The sequence below is a fragment of the Podarcis pityusensis genome, assembly GCF_964106645.2.
Source record: "Podarcis pityusensis genome assembly, chromosome: 15".
In the NCBI taxonomy this organism is placed as follows: Eukaryota; Metazoa; Chordata; class Lepidosauria; order Squamata; family Lacertidae; genus Podarcis; species Podarcis pityusensis.
Window position 1 is genome coordinate 5,000,094 of NC_138040.1, and position 12,762 is coordinate 5,012,855.

Below are 12,762 nucleotides of genomic sequence, written 5' to 3' on the forward strand. Positions count from 1 at the left end.
AAACGTTAGAAAAATGCAAATTTGACTTCTTCTGTACATATATAGGAATAATAGGTTCTTTCTAGTAACCTCTCCCCTTAATACCAGGATTTGTTTCGTTTACGTGTTTTTAACATGTTTTGTTTTGACATATAGTCTGCTAAACTGTGGTGCTTAAATCTCATCAGGCCTCTGCGTTCCTGGAAAGTACGTTGTGTGGCTCTGTGGTAGAGAAGATTTGTCTGCACTCTTGAATCTTTTAAACAACTTTAAAATTTCTATTCTTAATTTGTTGTCTTTCATTTCCCTACATAATAACTCCCAGCGCTGAAAGGCCAGGCATTTTTAGAAACAAAGCAAAACACTGCTATTACATAGTATAGAATCTGGTGTGAATATGGAGATCATGGCCAAAAGGGTTAAATCTAAATTAAATAACTGGGTTGCAGATTGTGTGCTAAATGTTGCAAATGGATGGTCACTATCCATATTCATGCTCCTGTGACATGGGAAGACTTGTGCCAGATATAGTGTACATATATTTTAGTTATTTTTATTTTTATCCATATCATAATTTTATCCTGCTTTTTGCCCCTAAAGGGTTCAGTGCAAAGTGCAATATAATAAAAACGATGATATGAACAAAGAGTTAAAAACCAGAACCGGCTAAAACACAATTCCTCAACAGGAGCCAAAACACATTCCAAAAGCTTGGCAAAGCAGAAAAGTCTTTTCCAGGCGCTGAAAAGTTAATGAGGAGCATGCCAGCGAGATAGCGAGTCCTGGAGTCACGGAGCTTGGACACATGTTCATTATTATGATATGATATTAAGATTAATAGCTCTTTAAGTAGCACTTTAAGCCTGCAATCACATACTTAGCTTTCTGAGAAAAAGCCCCACTGAACTTAGTGGGACTTACTTTTCAGTAAACATTTATAGGATTGTGCTGTGGGGAACAATTTGGATACATTTATCCCTGTTCAGTCAGAAAGTTCATTGGGTTGTCTTCAGCTAATCACTATCTCTTGGGGTAACCCACCTAAGAACCTCAGAAGAGCCTACTGGTTTAGACCAAAGGCCCACCTAGCCCAGCATCCTATTCTCACAATAGCTAACCAGTTAATTCTGGAAAACCTGAGCCCAGCAGCACTCTTCCCATCTGTATTCCACAGTAACTTGTATTCAGAGGCCATATGGCTTCCAGTACTGCAGGTGGAACACAGCCGTTGTGGCTAGCAGTCAGTGATACCCATATCTTCCATGAATTTGTCTAACCTTTTAAAACCATCCAAACCATTAGCCATCATTACAAGTTGTGCTAGCAGATTCCATTCTTTGATGATGAGCTTTGTGAAGAAGTACTTCAATTCACCTATCCTGAATCTTCCCACATATTCAACTACTTTGGATGACTTTTTGTTCTGTTATCATATGAGAAGGAGAAAAACCTCCCACTGAGGATAAGGACAGGGGTGGGGGAGGGGAGGGGAGGAAGGAATTCTTTTGGAGGAACCTTATATTCGTAGCTCTGTAAAATAAATCAGCACTATTATCCCACCTAGTGAATCCATGGTAGAGATAAGATCTGATGAGGACTTTCCTGTTCATGTGTGTGTCTCATATACAGTCTGGTTGTTGAAGCCTTTCCCCTGTTAGGTCTTAATAGCATATATTTTAGGAATGCTTGCATATCATATAAGCATGAAAATAATTTTATTAATGACCGGTGTGTTTGCTGCATACAGAGGTTATGGTAACTTCAGCCTCGTGTGAGGCAGTTTAGGCCAAACATGTCTGAGTAGCCCATGCCACCAAATGAGCTTTGTGACTTAGTATGGATTCAAGCCCCGGTCTCCTTGGTTGTAGTCCAAAACTCAGCCCACTACTTTGCATGGATGAGGTTGTGGTCCAAAGCCAGTAGGCACCTTATTTATAAGCCACCAGTGCTTTCTGAAGAAAGGCTGGTACCCACTGAGAGTGGTACCCAACAAATATCTGCATCCTTCTCCTGGCAAGGGCAACATTGAGATTAAGGAGGAGAAAGCTGACAGGCAGTGCTGTCTCTAAGAAGGCTGACAGGTAGGAGTTGATGTTGGCAGAGCATAGCCCTCTTTGCTTTTACAGACCATAGGTAAAGGTAAAGGGACCTCTGACCATTAGGTCCAGTCGTGGATGACTCTGGGGTTGCGGTGCTCATCTCGCTTTATTGGCCGAGGGAGCCAGAGTACAGCTTCTGGGTCATGTGGCGAGCATGACTAAGCCGCTTCTGGCGAACCAGAGCAGCGCACAGAAACGCCGTTTACCTTCCCGCTGGAGCGGTACCTATTTATCTACTTCCACTTTGACGTGCTTTCGAACTGCTAGGTTGGCAGGAGCAGGGACCAAGCAATGGGAGCTCACCCCGTTGCGGGGGTTCGAACTGCCGAACTTCTGATTGGCAAGCCCTAGGCACTGTGGTTTAACCCACAGTGCCACCCGTGTCCCTTTTACAGACCATACTTGACTGCTAAAGAGAATGCCGACACACTATGCCTAGTGTTGGTAAACTCCCCCCTCCTTTTCTTTCTCCTCTTGTTTTCAAGAGACTTTGGTATTTGACAAGTGTAAACAAGGTGTTAAGTCTTTATACCCTCTTTACCCCACAGGCCCTGAGGGTGAGCTGTCGTAGTAATGAGGACCAATTAACTCTGTCACTTTAGTTGTCTTTGTTTTATCCTAAGACCATATTGCAAAAGTCAGTTGATAAACGGATAACTGACAATTTGCCGAGCTAAGAGGCCGCAAGTGCGATAACACTTCCACTGCCAACCTTCCCTTAGGGTTGTGTTACAGGCTTAACATGGATGAGCGTCTCTCGGCCAGCCTTCATTTGTTGAAGACGCTTTAGAGAGCTTAAAAAGGATATGATTTCAGGGACTCATTTAGGTCTTTCTGCCTCTGTTTTGTATTTAAGTAGCCATTGTGGGAAATACCAAATTGTTTTATTACTTAAAAACACACACACAAACAGCTATAAATGAACAGGCTAGGTCACAAAAGGAGAATATGCCAAATGCCAGTGCAGTAATTACTTAACAAGAATATCCTTTTTGCAGAATTCAGCCCTTTTAGATGCGTGAAAATGATTTTAGATTCATAGGCACTAGCATTACACCCCTACCTAGGACACCTCTTGTGTGGTGAGATCAGAAGCATTCACTTTTAAACAAACCACAGTTCCCTGTGAATATCCAAAGTTAGATAACTGTGGTCTATTTAAACTTTTCAAGCCAGTACCTGAGTCCACGGTTTAATCCTGGCTTGTTCTCACTAACAAGAGTTTAAACAACTTCCATTCCCCAAGTTTGGATGTAATGGAGAATGGTGGTTTGTGTAAAAGTGGATGTTTCCTACCCTGAAGCCACAAATGAGGGGATGATAAACCTATGACTTGTCAGTTTGTCTGTATAACAAGAAATCAAGATTTCCCATTGCATTTGAACTCCACCAATATGCTGCATTTCACCAGCTCTGCTTGAACTGATTATTATTATTTATACCCCGCCCATCTGGCTGTGTTTCCCCAGGAACTCTGCGTGGCTCACAGCATATATCGGAACATACTAAAACACCAAACATTGAAAGCTTCCTGATATAGGGCTGCCTTCAGATGTCTTCTAAAAGTCAGATGGTTGTTTAGTTCCTTTACATCTGAAGGGAGGGTGTTCCACAGGGAGGGTGCCACTACCGAGAAGGTCCGCTGCCTGGTTCTCTGTAACCTCGCTTTTCACAGTGAGGGAACCAGCAGAAGAGGATCAGAGGAGGACCTCAGTGTCTAGGCTGAACGATGGGAAAGGAGATGCTCCTTCAGGTATACTGGGCTGAGGCCGTTTAGGGCTTTAAGGTCAGTACCAACACTTTTAATTGTGCTTGGAAACGCACTGGGAGCCAATGAAGATCCTTTAGGACCGGTGTTATACCGTCCCGGCGGCCACTCTCAAGTCACCAGTCTAGCTGCCGCATTCTGGATAAGTTTTAGTTTCCGGGTCACCTTCAAAGGTAGCCCCAAGTAGAGCGCATTGCAGTAGTCCAAGCAGGAGATGACCAGAGAATGCACCATTCTGGTGAGACAGTCTGCAGGCAGGTAGGGTCTCAGCCAGTGTACCTGGTGGAGCTGGTAGACAGCTGCCCTGGACACAGAATTGACCTGTGCCTCCAAAATGACTCCCAGGCTGCACACCTGCTCCTTCAGGGATACAGTTACCCCATTCAGGACCAGGGAGTCCCCCATACCTGCCTGCCCCCTGTCCCCCCAAAACAGTACTACTGAATACTACTGATACTACTGAAATACACTTCTGCAAAACTAACTACACTGAGGTGCATCGTTATTCTTAGCAGTGCATATTTGAATCTTGAATTTTTAAATCATTTACTTCTAGGGCACATCTTGTTCTTATTACCATGGAGTCCATAAGCTTAGCGAACATCATGCCTTAAAATCTGCACGTAAGAAATACCAGGCTTGGGACATCGAAGACCTAGTGAGCCTCGGGAAGAAGCTACGTGCCTGTGCCTATTTCGCAGCTCGAGAGCTTATGGCGGAGGCTAGGATTGTGTTTTGTCCTTACAACTATCTTCTAGACTCACAAATAAGAGAGAGTGTAAGTATATTTGCAAGCACGTGTTTTAACATTTTATTTATTTATTTATTTATTTATTTATTTATAATTGTCTTAAGAAATAATATTAGTGAAGGTCAACCTGAAGGAAATTCCATATATTGCTGTGTAAAAGATCTTCCTATTGTCACAAAAAGGAAGAGATTGTGATTTGCATCCAATGAGCTGTGAACAGAGGGAGAAAATATATTAGTGATGTTCCATGAATACTTGGTGCCCAGTAGCAAGCAAAATATTTCTCACACTGCCTTTCATCTAAAGATCACAGGGCTTTATGAGTCAAAACCAGCACTTTAAATTGAGCCTGGAAACCAATTGGTAGTTGGGCCACGATCAGTGTAATACGCCCCAGCAAGCAACCTGGTTGCCAAATTCTGCACCATCTTTGTAGATGGTTTCCGAACCATCTTCAACGGCGACCCCATGTATAAGACTGTTGCAGTAATCTAACCTAGAGCTAACCTCTCATCTATCTGGTCTAGAGAACCCCCACTAGCAGTGGCTTTGTCTTACCTGGATTGAGCTTCAGTTGGTTGGCTCTCATCCAGTCCATTACCGAGGCAAGACAACACTCCAGCACATCCATTGCCACACATGCAGTTGTAAAGGTAATGTACAGCTGTATGTCATCAGCATATTGCTGACGACATACTCTAAAACTCCAGATAACACCACTCAGTGGTTTCATGTAGATGTTAAACAGCATAGGGGATTAAACTGAACCATGAGGAATGCCACATTGAACATTAAATGGGGCTGAAGAGCACTCTCCAAGCATCACCCACTGGAAACAACCATCCAAGCTGGACCGTTACCATGGCAAAGCAGTGTCGCCCACCTCTAACCCAGACAGCCACTCCAGAAGGATACCATGGTCTGCTGCCAGAAAGCAAACCATGGTTACTCTGCTGTGCTGAGTTCCTAGATATGTGAAGCAGGCCAGTGACTGGCCCAAGACTATTCAGTAAGCTTTGTCTCCTGTTTTGTTTATTGTTGTTTTGACCATCATGGTCACATTAGCTACATGACTATAGATACATTCACTAATACAATATTGAGGAGTAAGCTTTGTCACTGAGTGGAGATTTGAACCCAGGTCAAACACTTTAACCATTATCCACAACTGACATCCTCCTTCCTGCAGGTTTTTGTGTTGTTGTTTTTTAAAAAAGGAAAATCCATAGCCTGGTAAAGCAAAATTTGCAGTTTCACTGCTAGCAGAAGATATCATGTGAATTTACCGGATACTTGATTTTAGTTTTTGTTGGTTTTCATCCTTTTGCAGATGGAGATTGACTTGAAAGACCAGGTGATCATTTTAGATGAAGCTCATAATATTGAGGATTGTGCACGGGAATCGGCCAGCTACAGCGTGACAGACACTCAACTCAAATTGGCCCGAGAGGAGCTGGACACCATGGTGAATAACAACATTAGGAGGAAGGATCACGAACCATTGCGTGCTGTATGCTGCAGTCTGACAAAGTAAGAGGAAGCTAATTTACCAGAGATAGCTTTCGGTGTTGTGAGCCCAACTGTCTTGGGTTGGGGTGGCAGTTTCTGTCAGAGAAAGATGGATGCCAGTAGCAAGGAGCGAGATGAGAGGAAGGGTGCCCCCTTCCTCCTTTGCCTTTAGAAGCTGGGGAGGTGGAGGCAGTTTGCCTGGCTCCCATGTCTTGCCCAATCTACAGAGTGGAGATATTCCCTAGCAGCAGGGGAAGAAGTCATCCAGCCAAGAGGGGAGACTGGACAGCTGAGAGCGGGGGAGCCAGATGGGCTGAGCCAGAAGTTCTCTTCCTGTCGATGAGAACTTGGCACCACCTACACTGTTGGGAGCAGGCCCACACCGTGGAGAAGTGTGTGCCTCAAAGCACACCAGTCTCATAGGGAGACACATCTTGCCTTTAAAAGCTGGCATGAGGGGCATGACCATTTGCTGAAACATCTTTGCATTTTTTCCCCTGGCCTTGGGCCCCCTGGTGCTATTCTCAGGCTCTCTAGTTGTGCCTGTAGCCTGACCTGTGTGGCTGCAAGCCTTAAATAAAGCTCTCTTTCTTACCCACACCTTCTGTTTTAGTGTTCAGGAGTCCTGCAACATTCAGTTAAATTGAACTGTGACTATAGTCCTCTTGTGTTTTACTATTGCTATGGCTATTTAAAGCCTCTAGAAGAGGTAAGTCAAGGCATAGGAATAAAAGAAGCTTTATACCAAATCAGACCATTGGTCCCATCTAATTTATTCTCTACACCAGCCTTTCTCAACCTTGTGTCCACAGATATTGTTATTCTGCAACTTCAATCTTCTCTAGTTAGCAGAACCAGTGGTTAGGGATGATGGGAGTTTTAGTCCAACAACATGTGGGGACCCAAGGTTGTGAAAGGCTGGTCTACACACTAATGGGCAGGGGTCTTCCCCAGCCCCACTGGAAATCAGACCTGGAACCTTTTGCATGCAAAGCATGTTCTGCATCACTAAGCTGCAGCCCTTCTCCCTGTCTGTTAAATAATTAAGATAATAATGATGGGGGAAATCTTACTGATTGACAGCTGAGTCATATGCGCAATAGGCATATGATGGATCTGTTGCTGGCCTGTTCTACTTCAGTCTGTATCAGGAGTACTGAGGACTCGTCCCATATAGAAGCTACCCGTAGATACAGAAACCTGTGTACCATTTCTTCCTAACATGGCCAGTTTGTGTGTATTTTGTTTATTTGTTTGTTTGTTTTAATATGTGTGAGCATCCAAAAATTCAGTCTCCCCCCCCTTCCAACCTGAAAATTTTCCATCCACCAGTAGAACAATTTACATGAGTCTGTTGGTCGGGTAGCTCAGCATAGATTCTGTGAGTTTATGTCTTCTGGAGCAGTGTCAACTCTAGACCAAATTGGTTTTCAGAACAGATGTTTGTTAATTTTACTCATTCTAAACTTTGTGCCTTCCCATTACCTCTTCTGTTCTATGAAGGTTCAAGGGGTGGGAAGTGGAGGTGGTTGCTACTGAAACAGAGATGGTAAATTTTTTCATGGTGGCTTTTCAGATCTTAAAAATGTTTTGCATCGTATGAAAGGAACATAGCTGAAGACTCGAAATGCCTGAAGTCTTTTAACCTTATCAGGAAAACTCAGGTTGATCTCGCTGTCAAGTCTGCCAACAGAAGTGCAGGCAGCAGGCGGAAAGCAATAGATGAGACATAAAGCGGCCAACAATTAAGACTCTTCTGGTAAATAAAGTGGTGGGGCTGCCAGCTAAGAAATCCAGTTTTATAACAGTCCTGTACTAGTTACCATGCAATACATTTTTAGAGCTTTTGCTTATCGTGCCTGTTGGTGGCCTGAATCACACTATGGGTAACCAGGGCCATGCACCACACTAAGCTAAGACGTGGTTTCGCTTAATGTATCATCTAAATCCAGGCTTGCTGTTAAGCTCTGCGCCTTGTAACCATAAGCTGCAGCCAAGGTTTGTTATTGGCTAGAGCTTGTGGTTAGCGAGGAGAGAGCTTAAGCTCGTGCCCATGTTCAGAGAACATGCACATGGGAGTAAAAAGGATTGGAGAGGCAGAGTGGTTGCGAGCCCCATCTTGGGGAGTCTGCACATTTTCCTGGTCTTGGCAAGCCATTAGCTTGGTCTACTGTCTTGTGCCAGCCAAGCCCATGTCTTTAAAAGTAGTTCCAGTCTTGTGAAGCTACCAGGGTTAGAGCCAAACCAGCCTCCTGGAGCAGGACATTGTATGACACGGATGCTACCCCAGAGGAGGCCTTTGTGTGCATTAAAGCATTTGATTACTTCTGTTGTGTGTGTGTAGAATGGAAGGTCTAATGCACAAATGTTCACAAAAATTCTGCTTCTTCTGGGTTTTATTTATTTACAGTTGGTTGAGGGAAACTATTGGTCAGCTTGTGGAGAGAAATTATGAGACCTCTAGTAAGGTTTGGAGTGGAAAACAAATGGTGGCGTTCCTGCATGATATGGGAATAACCAACGCCACGTTTCCCATCTTACAGGTAGGGATGTGTAATAATTCATATTTTTTCTCTCTTGTGTGTGGGTGTTGAAGGTTTCCATTCCCAGTATAGCAGCAAACCATAGTTGGGCCATTTTGTCTGAATCCAGGAAACGTATGATACCATGCAGTCTAAACTACTAATTGTTTAATATTCCTGAGAACTGCAGACCAGTTGAAAGGTTTATCATCCTGCTTTATCTTAGAGAATGTGTTCGTTTGCTTCTTCAGGTATTTTTTAAAATTAAAACTGTAAAGGTTTTTAAAATTGAACTTCAATATTGAGCAACAGTTTGAGCAACTCTTGACTTCTTGAGTTTCTGCCTGCTGAAGATCTTGTTCTTTAGGATGCCTGTTACAAACTGTCATGGAGAACATCAAAGCTTTATAGCCATTTATTGATGTAGGTGAACCTTTTCCAACCTGGTGCCCTCCAGTTGTTGTTAGATTTCAAAACATTTGGGGGTAACCAGGTTGGGAGGAAGCTGGAGTTCGGCTTGCTTACTGTGTTAATTTATTGTTTTTGGTCTTCTGCAGAAACATTTTGCTGCTGTTCTTGAAAAGGAGGAAAAAGTAAACCTGTTCAATGGAGGAGAAGAGCTTGTTTCGGTTCCAATTATAAGCCCTTCGACTCAGATTATGCTGAAGGGGTTATTCATGGTCCTGGGGTATCTTTTTAAAGAGAATCACAGGTCAGTGAGGCTCTGAAAGCAATCCTTTCCCCCAGCTGTTAATATTTCAAAGTTAAACATGCAAGTTGTAGGTATTTTTCAGGGTTTTATGTCATTTTTGTTTAGGTTTGCTGATGACTACAGAGTTGCATTGCAGCAAGCCTATGTTTGGACTAATGAAAATCCAGTTGATACTCCAGATGAGAATGGTTTCTTTGCACGATCAAAAAGAAGATCGCGACAAAAAACAGCAGTGCATACACTCAGCTTCTGGTGCTTGAATCCAGCTGTGGTAAGCAGTGGCGTAGCGTGGGGGGTGCAGGGGGGCCGGCCGCACCGGGCGCAACATCTGGGGGGGCGCGCTCGCACTCGCAGCTCTGCCCCTACCTGGCTCACTCACTCTCTCTCACTGCAGTGCTGGCTGTGCGAATCCGATCCGAGCCGCTGGGTCGCCGCCCACTGTGGAGGGGGTGGGTGCCAGGCGTGCGGTGCGGAGAGAGAGCGAGGGACTATCTGGGGGAGGGACAGTGCAGCGGCCGCCCAGCGCAGCGCTGAGCACGGGAGAGAACCACACCAGACCAGCCCAGGCAGCAGCAAGAAGAAGCTGGCAGCGGCGGCAGCTTAGGGGTTAGGGGGCGCAAATTACTTGCCTTGCCCCGGGTTAGGGGGCGCAAATTACTTGCCTTGCCCTGGGTTAGGGGGCGCGACCCACACTACGCCGCTGGTGGTAAGACAGTTTGGGGTGTGTGCATGCAGGAGAGAACCTAGGGACAAGTAACAGGGAGCTACCTTATACCAAGTCAGATTATTTGCCCAACTGGTCCAGGATTGCTTTTTTGGTAGTGGTTCTCCTGTGCCTCCCAACAGAGAAGGATCTCCTGATCCTTTTAGCTGGAGATTCTGGGAACTGAGCCTGGAACCTTCTGGGACTGGAACTCTGGGACTCAGGTTCAACTTCCTACTTAGCCACTAAGCTCCTTGGGTGACCTTGGTCAAGTCACTGTCTCTCAACCTCCCTCACAGGGTCATTGTGAGGATAAAATGTGGGAAGGGAGAGAAACCGTATACACTGTCTTGAACTCACCAGGGGGAAAGTTAGGATATAAATGTAATAAATAAAATTCTTCTCTCAAGGCCTTCTCAGACATGTGTGGCAATGTTAGATCAGTCGTGTTGACCTCAGGAACGCTCTCTCCGATGGACTCCTTTTCTTCTGAGCTTGGTGTGAAGTTTTCCATTCAACTTGAAGCAAACCATGTTATTAGGAATTCCCAGGTATGTTCATTGCATACCTTAGGCTTGGGTTCACCCTTATGTTAATATGTGGTAGTGTAGTTTACTTGGGGCATTCCATATGATGTATACATTTCCCTGGTTCCCATACAAGAGTTTCTTTACTCTTCCTCACCATGCAAAATGTTGTGCCTGTTTGGTTAGCACAAGCAGTGTGACAAGTGCATCAGGTTCTCAGTAGTGAGGAATCGTTGAGCCAAAAATTGAATGCTCACTAATATCCAAAACACTGGCATTCACATTTTGACTGTACTGTGTCAACATGTTAGTCAAGTCCATTAATTTCAGTGAGTAGAACTAACATTGGAGACAGCACATTGTGGCAGGCACCAAATATGTAATATGATTGCATGTCATACAACAAAGAGTGTTAGGTATCAACTGCCAAATATTAAGTACTGGAATAGATTATTGCCAGATAAATACATACATACGTGTGTGTGTGTGTGTGTGTGTGTGTGCGCGCGCGCAGTGACATAGCTGTGAATTCAGATAATAGTTGGAGAACAGCCAATATCAATGTTTTAAGAAGAGTGGGGTTTTTTGAGCAAATTTGTTGTCAGCTCTGATGCCTAGTGTACACATGTAGCAGAAAGAGGCAGGTGGGTTTTTTTGCTGATCCCTCACCCCCCTGCACTCCCCTATACCCTCTGAAAAGCTGCCCTGGTGGGTTTTTGGGCCTACAGGAACAGCATAGGAGGTGGGGGGCAGCAGAATCAGCAGAAATAATGCAAACACACAAATTTACAGGTCCCCCAGTAAGTAAATCCCATGAGTAAAACTCCACCCACTGGAATAAAATAAGCAAAATTTTATTTGCTGAAAAGTTATGAGCGTAATAAATCCCAATGCATTTTGTGGAATTTGCACTTTTGGATATTTGCTTGGAATACATATTTGGGCATATCTGTTCTTCAGCATTCCCAGTGAACACATAGACACAATTACCTATCTGCCCATCTTCCAGCACCTGTATGTCAAGGGGCAGTCTGAGCAATGAGTCTGACAACCTATTCGCCTGAAAGGAATTGCTGCTTGCTCCAGGCAGGCATGCAGGTAGCTCTGTGCATCGTAAATGTCTTGATTTATTTTGCCATTGGATTTTAAAAGTAAACATTTCCAATAATCCTACTTGCCCTGATCAGTTTTGTCTCAGTCTCTTAAATCCATGGCCACAAGTTTTTTCCACAGTGCAGTTCCATCCTGCAGTCTCATAATGGAATGTATTTTGTTACCGATATGTATGTCAGCAATGAAATGTTTCCCCCAACAGGTGTGGGTTGGTACTGTTGGAGCTGGCCCTAAAGGCAGGTCATTATGTGCTACATTCCAGCACGCTGAGACCTTTGATTTCCAGGATGAAGTTGGGGAGCTTCTGCTCTCAGTTTGCCAGACCATCGGCCAAGGGGTTTTGTGCTTTGTGCCATCTTACAAGGTGAGATGCCAATCGAACATTTTAGATCTTCTTTCAAGCTACATGGGGGTTATATCAGTTATTTGTATATGTGTGCCAACACTTCCACACATCAAGGGTGTGGTGGCCAGTTTCATAGAATCATAGGGTTGTAAGGGACCCTAAGGGTGATCGGTGCAGGAATCACAGCTAAAGAATCCCTGACAATAGCCATCCAACTTCTGTTTAAAAACCTCCCGCGAAGGAGAGCTCACCACCTTCTTAGGTAGTCCAGTCACCTTTCAGACAACTCTTACCATCAGAAAGTTATTGCCAGAGGTTGTCACATAAGAATAAAGTAAAGTAAAGGTCAAGGTAAAGGGATCCCTGACCATTAGGTCCAGTTGCGGACGCCTCTGGGGTTGTGGCGCTCATCTCGCTTTATTGGCCGAGGGAGCCGGTGTACAGCTTCCAGGTCATGTGGCCAGCATGACTAAGCCGCTTCTGGTGGACCAGAGCAGAGCACGGAAACGCCGTTTACCTTCCCGCCGGAGCGGTACCTATTTATCTACTTGCACTTTGATGTGCTTTTGAACTGCTAGGTTGGCAGGAGCAGGGACCGAGCAACAGGAGCTCACCCCGTCACGGGGATTCAAACCACCAACCTTCTTATCGGCAAGTCCTAGGCTCTGTGGTTTAACCCACAGCACCATCCGCGTCCCTAAGAATAAAGTAGGCCATCCCTTATCCCTTACAA

General features: G+C 44.5%; 1 protein-coding gene across 14 annotated transcripts in view; it reads left to right on the forward strand.

The window, feature by feature from the left end:
• The window catches only part of BRIP1 (BRCA1 interacting DNA helicase 1), a 231,802-nt gene that overhangs the window by 41,407 nt on the left and 177,633 nt on the right, over positions 1-12,762 (forward strand). For all 14 annotated transcript variants that reach the window (XM_080982763.1, XM_080982770.1, XM_080982769.1 and 11 more), the window contains exons 8-14: positions 4,403-4,624; positions 5,928-6,127; positions 8,517-8,649; positions 9,186-9,340; positions 9,446-9,611; positions 10,454-10,594; positions 11,886-12,047. In XM_080982763.1, the coding sequence (XP_080838889.1) occupies positions 4,403-4,624; positions 5,928-6,127; positions 8,517-8,649; positions 9,186-9,340; positions 9,446-9,611; positions 10,454-10,594; positions 11,886-12,047 (1,179 nt within the window). The remainder of the gene's footprint in view (positions 1-4,402; positions 4,625-5,927; positions 6,128-8,516; positions 8,650-9,185; positions 9,341-9,445; positions 9,612-10,453; positions 10,595-11,885; positions 12,048-12,762) is intronic.